A 16523-nucleotide genomic window follows, 5' to 3' on the forward strand; every position below is an offset into this window, starting at 1 on the left:
CTTTAGTCGTAATATCGCGTCCTATTGTTATTTATTTCATATGTAAACATTGTAATTCCGTTTGTATTTCATAGTATTGTAATATAGTCTAGAATCATTGTAAACTTGAAGAAATATGAAGATATTGTATGGTAACAGCTCAGAGATCAAAAACGAGACCAGAAACCCAAAGACAAAAGAGTGCGCTCAGCGCACCCCAAAATGTGCGCTCAGCGCACATTGCATAAATTTGATCAAAGGATTTCTTGGCCAAAACCAAAGTGCGCCAAGCGCACATTTAGGTGGTGCGCGCCGCGCACAGTAGTGCGCTCAGCGCACCCATTCACGCACTTTTAACAGAAAAGCAGATTTGAACATGCGTAGTCGAGCTGTAAAGTAAAAAGCGAAGTAGGTGAGAGTTCGCTCAGCGCACCCTTACTGTGCGCGCCGCGCACAGTGCTTTTTCACCAACTTTTCAGCTTATTTAATTCCATTTCCAGTTTCATTTGAGGGGTACCAGTTTCCTTTCTGCTCAGAGACGAAAACATACGATTCAAAGCAGTTCCTAGGCTTATCAAAGTGCATCTAAGCACTCAAATCATTGAAGAATCCAAAATCATTCAAGAGCTTCATCTAAGATTACTCCTAAAAGGTTAATCTTGTATTTACAATGAATTCTATCTTTGTTACTGTTATGTTTAAGTTTTCAAGCATGATTGTTGACTAGTCCATTTTATGTTCATCTAGATAAATAACCGAGATGTTGAATGTTTACTATTGATTGATTGTAATTATGCACGATAGTTTGATGTTTGAATACAAGAACCATTTTTGTTAAGTTTAATCCTTTCGATTCAACTAGTTGATATGTTCATTTGATTAAGAAACATCATCTTGTTAAGTTAATGTATTGATTTACACCTAGTGACATGTGTTTATCCGTCTTTTACTAAAAAAGATAAGTTGAGTTCAAATGGTTAATTTACATAAGAATGTAAGAACGACTCTTGTAGATACTTTGGAATAGCTTAATTAGTATGTGTAATTGTCTAGGAGAATGACCAATTTCTTAAAATCTATTATACACACTTTCAACTACCTAGTTACATCAATTAACATGTGTTAGTGATTTGCCTTATCTAGTGACGTTTATAGGGATCTTATTATAACACTTAGTTAATTATTTGGGTTGGGTGAATTGAGCATTTAACCGGACCAAGGGAATGAACTAAGTTAAACCTTTAGTTGATATAGGAGTGGATCATGTACAACACACCATTGACTTGATCATTCTTCAAGTCTTCAAACTAGTTGAATTAGTTGATTACAAATAGGAGGTCTTAGATGATAAGAACATCACTTGCATCATGTAATCCCGTTTGAGTGTTTGCGCAAGACTACTCTTGGTGAACCAATTAATTAGTTCTCGTGCATAACCAATCAATGCGATCTTAATCCTAAATAACATTCAACATTAAGGGTAAAAAATTAGATGAGCATATTTCTTTAATTTGAATTCAAAACTATCTTTCTGTTTTCATAAACTAAAAATACCAAAAATATTGTCTTTTTAATCTCATTCATCACTTGATTCGCCTATCGTAAAAGGGCAAACCAAAATATATCTTGTACTTGTAATTTTCTTAGATAATCACAATTTAGTCTATAATCCTAATTTGATTTAGATACTGTCCTTGGAACGATACACGGATTTTACCATTTACTATACTACTACACGATCGGGTACACTGCCCGTTAGTGTGTAGCAATCTCTAATCGGTATTTTTCCATACTATTTCATACGATAATTCATATACCACGTTTTGCACATCACTCGTAATCGGAGAACAAGGGAGCTACGTGATAGATCGTGTACAAAGACATACGATCCAATTTGGTTGAACATTTATGATCTATTCGAGAATTAAGGTAATTTTATGAATTTTATTTAGTAATTTAGTTTATTTTATGGATAAATGTAATTTTTTTTTTATGAATTTTAGCTCAGTATTTTATTTTATGAAGTTTATTTTAATAAAAAATAGTAATTAATAGTAATTTTTTTTATTAAAATATAAAAATGGACAATGAAATGGATACTGAAATGAACACTGTGGACACCTCCACTCATGTCATTGAAAGTCATATTCTAGATTTACTTGTGACCTTGAAATGGACGCTGAAAAATGGACATGAACACCTTGTGCTCTTAGAGTGTACGTGGATAGTGAGTATTTGAATTTGTATTAAAACATTATTATTCCGCTGAAACTAACTAGCATTCTATGATCCAGTTTAAGTAAGTAATTAAGGATGCGTTTGATAAACATAATTATTAAGTGTTGGATGATTCAAAATCTGAATGGTTCAAAAAGTTTTCATTGAACTTGATTCTGAACGACACCTGTTTAATTATTATTCTGAATGAATTCTATAAATGATGTAAAATTAATGTATTAATTTTTTAAATGAATAAATAAATGAATATAATTTTTTGAAAAGTGTTATGAATATAATTAAAGAAAGATATTAAAAGAAATGGAAACATCGAATAGTTAACATAGTTTTTCAACTCTGAATAATTCAACAAAGATTGTTGAACGGTTCAACTATTAAGTTGTCGCACGTAAGCACAATTATAACTGATGTGACGAGTAACAAAATGACAAGCATCATATAAAAAACGGTCGTCGTTGATTAAAAAAAAAAAAAACTTTAGACTTCTAGGTTTTGGTAGAAAGTTTGGCAATACGATGACATGTGATCTCTTTAAAGTCTCAATCCCATAGTTGTCACTTTTAACAACCGTATGTATGGCATACTCCAAGTTATCATTTCTTGCTCTTCTTGTTCTCCCCTCAATCATCCTCCTCATCATCCTTAAACTCATCGTCCGTCCCCACCCAATCAAAATCCCAATCAAATCACGTCGCGTTCTCATCACTGGTGGGTCCACCGGCATTGGCTTAGCTCTAGCTCGCCAAGCTGCAGCCGAAGGTGCACATGTCACTATATTAGCTCGTAACCTAGAAAATTTACGAGAAGCTAAAACTTCAATTCGTTCATCTACTGGTATTGATGTTGATATTGTAAGTGCTGACGTTTGCGACTTTGAAGCTGTTAAGAATGCAGTTGAAAGTGTGGGTATGATTGATGTTTTGGTTTGTAATCAAGGTGTGTTTGTTTGTCATGAGCTTGAGAATCAGGATATTGAAGTAGTTAAGAGAATGATTGATGTTAATTTGATTGGGACGTTTAATTTGGTTAAAGTTGTGTTGCCTGGAATGAGGAATCGTAGTGATCGAAAGCCGGTTTCTATTTCGTTTATGTCTTCTCAGGCCGGCCAGGTACTTTGCTGTATAACTCGAAATATATTTCTTATGTTCTTGTTAAGTGATTATCACTTGAAATCAAAGTTTACATGTAAAGGAAATAAGGAAATTAAATGGAAATATTTCAAAGATAAGACATGATGTTAGTGCATATAAAATGGAAATCCCTACTTCTAATCGTTTTGTATGTTTAACTTAGTCATTTGGTCATAAAAGATATTGTAATCGAACAATGGATATTTGGATATTGGTTTATATTTACGTTACTTAAGTAATTATATATGAATGTTTAGATATAATTGTTTATTGTTTTGGTAACGAGATCCTTAATGTTTAATCCAAAGTTAAACTGAGTTGTCTAACGAGAACATTAATATTCAATCCAAAGTTAAACTGAGTTGTCTATTGCACGACAGACATAGTCTGTCGCACGATAGAAGGACTCTATCGCACAATAGAGTTAAGTCGGTGAAAAAATATAAACAGATGTCACTCTCACGACAGTGTAAGTCTGTCGCACGACAAACACAATGTGTTTGGCCTACAAACAGTTGACAATATATAAATAAGAGTTACAAGTTTCATTCAAAAAGGTACACACATATAAAAAACCATAGAGTGTTCTCTGTGCTCCAAGTTGTTCTTGAAGTCCCCAATACGAATATCAGCTTCTAGGCATCGGTCTAAATGTTTAATCTATTCCTTAGGTCTAGGTTTGATTTATTTGATCCCGCGAACTAGGTTTATCCAATTAAAAGCTTTCTCTAGTGATTCCGTCTCTAGACAAAGTTGTACGATTGTATCTAAGATCATAAAACGTCTAACACATGATTATATCAAAGATATAACAGAGCTTATTTTTATTATATTTCAGAAAAGTTTTGCTTAATTAACAATATGAAACTGGCCTAAGCGTTAGTAGGGAAGGCGCCCGCGGGTAACGAGTACGGATTCTATATACCCGCGACCAGCCCATCGGGTTTCTTTTTTACACATTGAGACTCGTTACCCGCCCACGGGTAAAAACTTTTCGCTCATGCCCGTGACTCGCGGATACCCGTGACCCGCGGGTAACCCGCGGGTAATAATAATATGCAACTTTTAATAAGAAAATTCAAATAATTTTATTAATTATAAAACGATATGTACAAGCTATATGTATAATGACGTCAAAATTAAGTTTTTTACTTGTATGTAATATTATATTTTTAAGCATTATTCAAATACTAGTAAATTAGCTTTTAAATTTAATAATTGTGAGTATTAATTAATGGGTAAATTAAGAAAAGTCTCATGTATTCACGGATCGGGTTTTACCCGCGACCCGCCCGCGACCCGTCGGCGGGTATAAATTGTTACCCGTACCCGTGCCTGCGGGTAAGATTTAATGATTTTACCCGCCCATCACGGATCGGGTATCCGCGGGTCACGGGTTTTTTCATGCCCATTGCCATCCTTACGTTAGGTTGTGAGTTGTAGTTTTGTTCGAAAACATATAAATATTTGCAGTGACTGTACATGTGTGAATATGTGAGTTTTAACCAAGGAAAAAAACAATTATGATTATCTAAAAAACCAAACTGTATGTTCATTTTTAATCTAAAAAAGACGTTCATTTACATAAAATCTAGAAAAAATAATATAATTATGGAAAAGTTTCTAGATAACACAGTAACTAAAATAAATGGCTAAAAACTTGAGGGATATTGGGTTAGTTGTGAGCTTTAAGTATATTATAATATAATATACATATATTATATACGGAGTATTATATTATGTAAATCAAATTAGTTTAGCGTTTTGCTTCTCCAAAAAAAAAGTACAAAAATAAAATGATAGTTTCTTACTTTAAACAATTTCTTTATGCAAAAAGTGAGCTTATAATCACTTAATTTTGAAGAATTCGTTATTACTTATCTCAACTAGGAAATCTTCTATACTGGTACATTGTCATGAAATTTAATCAAAATTAAAGTAAAAACTTGCAATGCATTACATTTGAAATGAGTTGCTATAAACTAGAATTATAGTCTTTTATATATATATAGTACTCTTATTAAGTAATCTTTTTCTCCCACGTGTTCTTGCATGTGGTTAGGTGGGAATATATGGTTCTACATCATATTCAGCTAGTAAGTTTGGCCTAAGGGGTTTAGCAGAAGCTTTGCAACAAGAGGTTATTGCTGATGACATTCATGTTTCACTTATATTCCCCCCAGAAACAAATACAGATACTTTAACCAAAGGTTCAAGCTTCTTACCTTTATCTCTTCTCTCCTTTTCTTCTTCTTCTTAGGGTCTAATTATTGGAGCGTATTTAAATTTGCAACTTTCATTAGGGTGAAAGTGTTTGTATTACAGACTATTTCAGTTGTGCAACACACCGGTGGCAGATGCATGATTTTTTTTTTTCACCGGGGGCAAAAGAAAAAATTAAAACCCTAGCAATTTTTTGGCCAAAATATGGAAGTGTTAGGGCAAAAAATGGAGGTTTTGGGGCAAAAAATGGAGGTTTTGGGGCAAAATTTGAAAGTTTTGGGGCAAAATATATAGGTTTTGGGGAAAAAAATCCACCGAGGGCAAAGTCGAAAAATCGAAAATTTTTACGCTGAAAATTGGAAAGCCACTGGGCGCGGGCGCCCCTCGGCCCCACATAAATCCGCCCCTGGAACACACTACATGAAAAATGACTTTGGTGGCTTTTTTGGTGACAAATTGTCGCCGCTAAGCTTTGTTTTACTTTGTTTTGTCATTTTTTAAATAAAAAGTTGGGCGTACAAACCATCGCCGCAAAAGGGCGTTGCTAAAGAAAAAAACGACGGGTTTATAGCGGCGACTTGATTGCGAAGTAATTGTCGCCACTTTTTATTATCAATGGCGACAATTTGGATTTTTAGTGGCAACGCCTGTTGTCTGTAAAACCATACTCTTGTAGTGAACTAGTGATGTACGCTTTTTAGTAGATTTTTTTATCTTCGTATGATCATCTATATAAGGTTTTACCTTATATCTCATGCGGCATATATTTACGTTGTCATGTCAATAAAAACAATATCTAATACATACAATAACAACCCATGTGCTTTCTTGAGTGGTACGAAGCGATTTTGAATCTTGTGCTCTTTCTGCGGGTGACCCAGGTTTGAATCCCGTCAAGGGTTTTACCTTCACTCGCAATATTCAAGTATGAGGTTACATGTTTGGTATAATACTATTATTTGAGTTGATGAATTTACTCTGGAACGTGTGTACGTGTAGATGATCGGGTGGGTGGCGTATTCAAGTATGTGCTTTCCTGATTGGTACATATATAATGCGCCCGTCATTGACTACAATCGGCTGTTGATAACGTGTAAAAAAGACATGTTTTTACTCCCGTTATCTCTCCTATTTAAACCAATGAATAATATATAATTGTACTAATATAAGTTTTTATAAGTTTATTTTGAAAATCTTAAAAAAAAAAACAAACAAAGACGATGGCGCAAGAATTGAAGAAAACGTAGTTATAACGAAGAAACCAGAACAAAAACAGTGAACGATTAAAGAAACGAACCCCAATCCGGTAGACGCACCCGGATCCAGTATGCACATACCTGGATTCGGGCTCTGTGGATGAATCCAACACCCGAACTACACCCGGATCCAAATCTGGGTGGTTCACCTTGATTAATACCCGAATCGCTGAAGGTTTTGAATCTGCCTCTGTCACCCCTCAGATTTGATGAGTGTTTTTAAATATGGTACCTTCAAGTACCAGATCCGGCCACACATTCCCAAATCCGGCGAGTCTCACCCAAAATTTCATTTTTATCCATAAATTCGAGAACAGACATATTTTGACTCACAAAATCCGGTGACTAAAAAGGAAAATATTAGGAATCAGTTTGTAACTTTCAGGAGGGAACTCAAGTGCAATTTTTAAGACTTTCAAGCCTATAAATAAAAGACTCCAAACCTCATTTCAACACATAATTCCACATTTAACACACTATCTTCTTTCTACTTTTAGTAGTTAACTTTCTTTCTCTAGATTAGCAAATAAATATCACTAAATTAGTGATAATGCTTTTTGAGCAGCGGTTTGGGATCACTCAGGGGGACTTAACCACCCACACGATCATCTTCAGCAGCTGCATAACCCGCCCCAACTGCTGTCTTGGAGAAAACTCAGACCAATCTGAGGGCATAGACGTTAAAACCCCCTCCCCGTTGCCCCCACAACAATGTGCGAAAGGCGACCTTGAGTGGCATTCAATATCAAAGGATATCTTTGTGTGCAATGTTGCCCCAGTGAATCGAACTCCCAACCTCTAACAAAGAGGTATGGGCCATTACCAATAGACTAACAAGAGTTAAGCGTGTTAAGGAACGGAGTTTGTGAGGTACGTCGGAATTTGTCAATCTTTTTGTATTACATCGAACTCGTTATAATTTACGTTCAATTTATTCCCTTTTATTTTATCTTTAATTTTAAAATTTTTATTTTATTTATCGTTATGTTTAGGATTGACATGATTAGCAAATACTTATATTGTGTGTTTGTTATGATGTAGTTAGTTATAGTTATTTACTATGATAAATATTGAGATGTGATATTGCGTTATGCTTTCTGAAAAATATGGTCTTTATAAACCCAAATCACTTTTAATTAAAAAAACGTGGTTTTAACTTTATTATTAAGTAGTTGCGAACCTTGATATGAAGTAACTATTGATGTCAAACCTAGAGTTAAATACAACATTATGTGAGATTTATAACATACATAATGCCATGGTTTTGGAGGAAAACCGGTTATAGCGAGTACCATCAAAGTGTTATGAACTCTACATAAATAAGCATTGCAAGTAGTATCGCTGATAATGAAAATACTTTATACTCACATGTTACTGTAAATAAAATAAGAGAAACAAGTAAACTATATTATACCAACGACTTAATTTTATAAAGCATGGTCAGGAATTTGGACAAGAGATATCTTTGGTATCCTCCCTTCACCAAAGTTCCAGAGTCTCTTGATCTAATATAATAAAGCAAGTTTATAAACATGTATCATAATAGAATATTTCAGAAACTAATTTAAAGATTAGCATTGCAGGCTTGCCTCAATGGTATCCCCACACCTTGTGTGTGGGGCTTGGGGTTTAGGTCATGGCTTGGAGTCTCGCTCTGCCCATCCTATTAATCAATCTGCCTGAAAGATGAAGCTCTAGATTGACCCCATGGGTTTTTCTCCCGGATCCATTCAAGGTTCAAACCCGGTCCGCCTGCTCCTCGAGATGGTTTAAAGATCGAGTTCCTGCAATGTGATTCAGGTTTTACTCCCGAAAGCCCGTGCGTGCGTGCAAATGAGAGTATGCGATGCCGAATACTTACCTTAAAAAAACTAAATAAAAGATGAAAAGACTGTAGGATTAACACACATCTTAGTAAATCAATTGAATAACTATTTTAATAATTAAGAGATATTGTCAAGTCCAGTAGTGTCACCTTTAAGTTTCAAGAAAGATCGTTATTTATGAAATCGCATTACAATATCACGTTTTAGCTTGAGCGTTATATTGAATTACCTCTATTAACGTTAAGAATGGTTAGACTGTATAGAGGCTAGATGACCTAGTTCGAAGAGGGTGCGTTGATATCCATACCACTAGGTTCTGGACAAACGTCGAGGGTACACTATTAGCTAATCCATTCCGAATCACCAAACTTAAATCTCTAGTGACATGCTATGAAATTAGTAGGAGTTTAAGGTCAAACAACATATGTGCTAATCACTAACACTCAGCTAATGGCAAACATCTTATAACTAAAAATCCCACAACTAATGACTAACGAAATCTTTAAATGAACGAACCTAGGTCATACTACTTCTACTACCCTTTTATGAATATAAAGTGATAGTTAGATTTAGGCCTCAACTATTAGGATCTCCCCCTGATACATTTCAGATTGTCCTTACGATTAACGACACGTAAAAAACCTGACTAATCATGGGATATCAGTGGTTCAAAAAAATACATACAATAGAATATGTTGGTCTTTTCCTTGACTTTTTTTTTTTTTTTTTTTTTTTTTTGCTCTGTCGGTATTCTTCTAGCAAACTTGATCTCTTTATTTTTTCAAATGTTGTGTGAGTGGTCCCTCCGGCTAATTTCCTTTAAAAGGTTCGTTAAAAACTTGGCATGTAAGGTAATATTGTCATTTAATTGTCTCCTCCCTTTTTTAGTTTCCCTTTTTCTTTCGTTTTAAGCTCCAACCCTAATCATTATAGCGAATGATCCTTTTCTTTTTACACACCCAGAACAAACAACCTAAATTCATAAACCATTTTATATACAAATTCCAGCTTCACTTAAAGCACTCAATTAAATTCAAACACAAAATATTCACATTTCAAAGAAATTAATTCTTGAAACCAAAACATGGGTCTCTTCTGTTTAACGCATCTGAAACCCTGATTTATCTTCATAACTTGCACATGAATTAACCGCCACCATAATCTTCATCTATCCTCATTAACAATCAATTGAAATACAACCCACATCAGTTTAATCTTCCCCGAATCTAGATCTGGTATTAATTTAGGTATTATTTGGTATTATTTTCTAACTTTTGATTTAATCTAGTTTTTTTTTTTTTTTTTTTTTTTTTTTTTTTTCTTTTTCTAATTTTAGATTTGGGAAAGATTTTTGGATCAGGGGATAATGTAGTTACATTTGTCTTTTTTTATGAATCGATTTTGATTATTTGATTTGATAATAATGGATGAAGTTGATAGAGGATATGAATATGAAAAAAAAATGGAGTTTGATTTTAGGGATTTTGGTTAAGTTTGATTTAGGGGTTTTGGTAAATTGATTGGGGTTTGTTTTAAGTTTTTATTGAATAAATTAGGATTTGTGAGTATTGTTGGCTTTATGATACTTTAGTGAAGAAGTTGAAGATGATGGTGAAGATGAAAGGCAAAAGGACGAATTTATCCTCACACACATATCAAGTGATGTGTGTATATTGACTCTAAAATTTATAAAACAAAATTATCTAACTACCAGCATACATTATAGGATAGAGTCCTAATCAAAGTTGTAACAGGTAGCTGGCAAGTTAAATTCGTCTTCAAAAGAGTACGACAATTAAATTTTGTTATAATTAAGTGTCACAATTATTTGGGGAGTTTTAATAACTAAAGCAATAACTAAATAAGCAATCAAATAACACAGGTAAATAATTATAATAAAAAGGTATTCACTTGGACTTTCACAATCCTCTTAGCTATGGATTAATCTTTTAAGAGTAATGTAGTTTAAATGACTTGTACTTTAGTTCAAATACCTAGCTATTAAGTCAGACCAACTAGTAAACTAATATCTTAACATGGATTTGGTTGATGTATATGATCTGCGTTAATTTGACTAGGTTAATCAAATCACCAACTTCATATATCAGAAAGACATATAATGTGTTGTAAAACCCATCTAGATTCCAAGACTTAGGTGTATACTAGTTAATCTATTATTTTCAACTGGTTTGCATTCAATAATAAATATAACTTTCTAGGTTGAGATACAGAGAAAACTAGTAAGGGGTAAGTATTCGGATTAACTAGGTGTATTCACACAATTCTATCACAATATCTAGATAATCAATGAATCTTTGCTTAAACATAAGAATTCTAATCCATACAAGGTATAAAAACATCTTGAAGATAATCATTAATCCTAACTAATGTTCATGTTAATACCAAGTGAATACTAATAAGTTTAGCTCATCATGCAATAATAGTAACAATAATGATAATCAAACAAAGAATCATAAATGGAACTAAAGTAAACATTAAAGTAAACACCAAATGTAAATAAGAAATACCTCAAAATAATTGAAGAACAAAACGTTAGGATATTAGAATCCTTAAAGACTTTATAAGTAAACCTAATGAGAAAAAAACTAAATAAACTAAATTGAAAAGTGTATGAAAGACTAAATACAAAACTTCGCAGTCAAGCCTTCTATTTTTAGGGCGAAAAACTCTTAAACTCAAAATCCATTCAAGCCGGCTGTTGTTAGTGACAGCCGACGATTGTTCTCCAAATTAGTCGGTGGCTAGGTGCAATTCCCGGCGGTTTTTTCGATCTTCAACCTCTTTCACATGATAGCCGCCAACCCTTTAGATAGTCGGGGACTGTTTTTGATGATGGATGGCGGTTGTTCTGATAGCTGGCAGCTATTATGTTGTAGATCCGAATTTAGGGAATTTTGATGAGCATGATAGATAGCAGCTAAATGGACATAATGAGGCTGTTTTTATTGTCTTCAACTTCTCTTCATTCCTTATCCGTACATCATCCTATTTTCGATCTCATGTCTTTCAACTCTTTTTTATCACTTTGCCTACAAGATCACACTAACTACTCCAAAGACATAAAACGTTAAATGGTCATTAGAATGTGGCCTAATTTAGCTTAAATGAGAATAATATCGTCTTAAATTGATTTTCTAAACAAGTAAAAAATAGGCGATGTCATCAAGATTTAACGAAAACATTAAACGGCAAATTGACAGAGGGACCGCCCGAGCACATTTTTTAAAATAAAAGAATCAAGTTTGCTAAAAAAACGCCAAGGACGCCGCATGCGAAACGGGGTAAAACCAAGGGACCAACGGAGCAAAAGTCTTTTTTTTTTTTTTTTGAAAAAAAAAAACAGAATACTTTACATTTTTGTCTTGTTGAGCCCTTGTGCTTTTTTGTCCTTCGAAACCATTTAAACTTGAATTTTTTTATTCAGTACCATTGTATTCACCATTTAAAGAGAGATCAAGTAAAATATTTATGATATGATGAAGCTTATGAATTTTATTTGTAACATGAAATAATATCTTAAATACGGTATATTTTGGATAGACATGAAACTACATCGTTTTGTAAAAAAAGCTACTCAAGTTCAAAACTAATTTTTAAACATGGGGAGTCCTCGTAGTATATAAATGTTGCGTGAGGAGTCCAATACGTCAAATACTTTGGTCAATTAACTACACATGCATAGTATGGGAGGGCATTATTGGAAAATCCATCTCTCAAAAAACATTTGATTCTAATACGAGATGTATATACTATATATCTAAATGACATAGACCAAGTGAATAGTGAAGTCTACAAGCTTCACAAATTTACGACACACTTTTTATTTTTTATAATTTAACTCACCCTTTACAATATTTAACTTTATAGTTTTCATAAACTTACTACAAACTTTTCACATTCTATAATTTACCCATAAACCTTCTCATTCATATAAATTCACCACACAATTTTTACTACCTAATAACTATTTATTATTATTATTATTATTATTATTATTATTATTATTATTATTATTATTATTATTATTATTATTATTATTATTATTATTATTATTATTATTATTATTATTATTATCTCAACCACATAATTTTTTACTTTATTATTATTTATCTTTTTTTTTATTACAAATTAACAACGTAACTCATTTTTAATAAATGTTCTATTGTTATATATATATATATATATATATATATATATATATATATATATATATATATGGTTTTTCCTATTTTATTAAATAGTTTGTACCAGTGCCGGAAGCGTAATATTCTTTCATCGGTATAGAAAATTTTTTTTAAAACGTAGCAATTTTTTGGCCAAAAAATGGAGGTTTTGGGCAAAATATGGAGCTTTTTCGGCAAAATTTGAATGTTTTAGGGCAAATTTTGGATGTTTTTGGACAACATTTGAACATTTTTGCGGCAAAATATGTAAGTTTTGGGGCAAAAAAATTCACTAGGGGCAAAGTCGAAAATTTTGAAAATTTTACACTGAAAATTGCAAATCCACTGGGGGCGGGCGCCCCCCATTGCCGCTACATAAACCCGCCCATGATTTGTACCAATCGTTGATGTACGTCTCACTTTATTGATTGAACATTTAGGTCATTTCTATCGACAAGACGAAAATAAAAACAAAAAATGATGAATAATTACTTTCACGCTTATTACAAATCAATCACATAACTATTTTGGGTTGTTCCTCGACAAAACGTAAAATAAAAAAAAATGATAAATAGTTACTTTCTCAATAATTAGCTATGTAATTAATGCTAATTATAAGTGAAGAATCGGCGCAAAGCAAAGTCGCTCAACTAGTTATATCTATATATCTAAAAGAGATAGGGGAAGTGAATAAGGAAGTTTATAAACTTTACAAACTTACTCCAAACTTTTTATTTTTTATAATTCAACCACAATCTTCATAAAAGTTAACTTCATAGTTTTTATAAACTTACCATAAACTTTTCACATTTCATAATTTAACCATAAAACTTCTCATTTATTATAAATCGCCCACACAAGTTTTATTATCTAATAACTATTCATTATTATTATTATTATTATTATTATTATTATTATTATTATTATTATTATTATTATTATTATTATTATTATTATTATTATTATTATTATTTTTAAATCAATCACATAATTTTCCACTTTATTATTGTTTAATTTTTTTCCTTATTATAAATTAACTACGTAACTCATTTTTTAATAACTGTTTAATTGTAATTATATATATACACATATATATTATATAAATAGTTTGTACCAATCGTTGATGTACGTCCCACTTTATTGATTGAGCATTTGGATCTCTTCTCTCGACAAAACGAAAAGTAAAACAAAAAATGATGAATAATTACTTTCACGCTTATTACAAATCAATCACATAACTATTTTTGGTCTTTCCTCGACAAAACGAAAAAAAAGGATAAATAATTACTTTCTCAATAATTAGCTATGTAATTAATGTTAATCAATTGTGAAGAACCGACGCAAAGCCAGGTCGCCCAACTAGTTCTATACTGTTTTGTCTTTAGTGAATAGTGCGTAAACAATCTCTTGTTTTTTCGAGGATTCCTTCATTGTTTTAACTCCCACAATTTCCTTTTCATAGGCCTTTTTCACAAGCAATTTTTCTTGCAATTTCAACTTCTTTTGGCGTCACCAAATGCTATTCTTTCTCTTCGGCAACAATTTTTTGGAACTACTCTTCATGTTCTAGCGCATAAGTATTTCTTTTGTCATCTTCCACGTTATCCAAAGAAAGGATGTGGACATGTACATAGTGATAGCGTGGTAAAATCCTCTTCGTCCAAATCCATATAACTTGTTTCGATTAAAGCAAAATCTAGTATTCATTGCATCCTCATTCCTTGGATCAACAATTTATTTTGATGGTTTGATTTATGGTTTGTGAAACCATAAAAGTGAAGAATGACACCTAACCTTGTTTTGTGTATGGACTAGCTCATCACAAGCCTGATTATACATGTCAAACCATGTATATAATTATTGAAGAATACACAATTGATCATCTAAAAAGACCATCTTATATCTTGGTGCCACAAGATATATACGAATCAGATGATTTTTTTAGAGGTGGTTTTTCAATAATGCCCTCACATGCTATGCACGTGTAGTTAATTAACCAAGGTAATTGATGAATTAGACTCCCCACACAACATTTGTACACTATGAGGACTCCCCATGCTTGAAAAATAGTTTTGGACTTGGGTAGCTTTTTTGTACAAACCAGATGGACTCCCGAAACAATTTTGTCACACAAATATTCACGAACATATACAAAATTGTCTGCCAGATGGCTTGAACCCACAACCTCAAGGTTGGAGGGGTTAACTCTACACCGTCAGGCCAACGGACCCTTCGTTGGTACATATAAGTCTTAACACGTAAAGCCTGATTCCATGTTATAAAATCAAATCGATGAACTTGATCGCATTACAAAGTGTTTCCTAAGTCTCCAAAGATATATAACGTAAATAATGGGTATAAAAGGAAAATAATATCTAGTTTTAATGTCTTTAAACAACAAAATAATAATCTAATTTTAATAGCCTTAAAGGATATTAGAATTTTGAGTTTCGTAGTGGACTATTTAGTAATTGAGGCTAGTCGGCAACTTTTAGCCCAGCAGGTGGCCGCCTCTATCTATTAATGTATGTATGTACCTAACTTTGTATAGTTATATGTATCAAAGTTATAAGTGATATTTATGCTCTGAAGGTTGCTGACGTGGCTAATACTCTTGATGTCGACACATATAATAAATATAAACCCTTATTTTTTCTCATAAGTGTTTTAACTTTCAATGCAGAGAAACAGAGAAGACCACAATTGACAAACATCATATCTGCGTCCTCAACTGCAATGCAAGTTGACGAGGTTGCAAAGAAAACATTGAATGGTATAAAATCTGGTTGTTTTTATGTACATTGCAATTGGCATGGATTAATCTTATCCTTAATATCTTCGGGTTACTCGCCTCAAAGGTCATACCTTATGGCATTCATCGAGGTTATTTTTGCCGGTTTCGCGCGTATTATATCATTGTGTTTTCAATGGACCTGGTACGACTGCATTGAAAAACATCGTGCACATCAGAAAGAGTGTACAACTACAATAACACTAACCTAATTCCACCAAAGGCGTCATATGAGAGATGTAAAATGTGAACAGTCATACCACTACCCCAAGATAAAGAAGTTGTTTTCTGATAGACTTACGACATTATCCACTAGAATTTAATAGTGAATGTGTTTAATATAATAGATCATATATTTGATAAATAAAAATTTAATAAAAGGATCTATTTCTAAATATATGTATCTAGTTGGTCATTGATTTTAATATAAAATATTCACACTGCTACTTTATAATTTAGTTACGACATGTACGTTTAAGTATATAATATATAAATAAATTAATTGTGTAAGTATAAATATGGGGAGTGATATGTACACAACTCGTTTTTGTTATGTACACAACCAACATGCTTTACAGTATTGTACAGAACAACACTGTAAAGCATGTTAGTTGTGTACATAACAAAAAAAGAGTTGTGTACATATCATCACATTATAAATATTGCTATTAAAATTTGACTTTCCATATTTAAATTTGGTATGACTGTTTGTTCTTAACTAGTGTATTCACCCTTGCGTTTGCGCCGGGTTTGTAATTGGATAGTGGGTTTTCGATTGTAGCAAACATTGTTGGGTTTTTTATTTAAGTTTCCAAATATGAGGAAAGCTTAGCCCAAGCCCAACAAAATAGGCTCAAGATGCTTGTTGACTTGGTCAAGTGTCTTAGGCATTATTT

At 32.6% G+C, this 16523-nt stretch overlaps 1 protein-coding gene across 1 annotated transcript; it reads left to right on the forward strand.

Moving 5' to 3' along the window:
* Nucleotides 1–2792: 2792 nt before the first annotated feature.
* LOC139842121 (3-dehydrosphinganine reductase TSC10A-like) lies at nucleotides 2793–15839 on the forward strand. Its single transcript, XM_071832295.1, has 3 exons — nucleotides 2793–3326; nucleotides 5410–5557; nucleotides 15520–15839. Exons 1-3 carry the CDS (start codon nucleotides 2793–2795, stop codon nucleotides 15837–15839), a joined length of 1002 nt encoding a protein of 333 aa, XP_071688396.1.
* The last annotated feature ends 684 nt before the right edge of the window (nucleotides 15840–16523 follow it).

The sequence above is a fragment of the Rutidosis leptorrhynchoides genome, chromosome 4 (assembly GCF_046630445.1).
Source record: "Rutidosis leptorrhynchoides isolate AG116_Rl617_1_P2 chromosome 4, CSIRO_AGI_Rlap_v1, whole genome shotgun sequence".
Classification (NCBI taxonomy): domain Eukaryota; kingdom Viridiplantae; phylum Streptophyta; class Magnoliopsida; order Asterales; family Asteraceae; genus Rutidosis; species Rutidosis leptorrhynchoides.

Coding starts and splice junctions, on each gene's coding strand:
- LOC139842121 (XM_071832295.1), top strand. CDS start 2,793: ATGGCATACTCCAAGTTATCATTTCTTGCTCTTCTTGTTCTCCCCTCA. Junction 3,327..5,409: donor TGTCTTCTCAGGCCGGCCAG/GTACTTTGCTGT, acceptor GCATGTGGTTAG/GTGGGAATATATGGTTCTAC. Junction 5,558..15,519: donor TACAGATACTTTAACCAAAG/GTTCAAGCTTCT, acceptor CTTTCAATGCAG/AGAAACAGAGAAGACCACAA.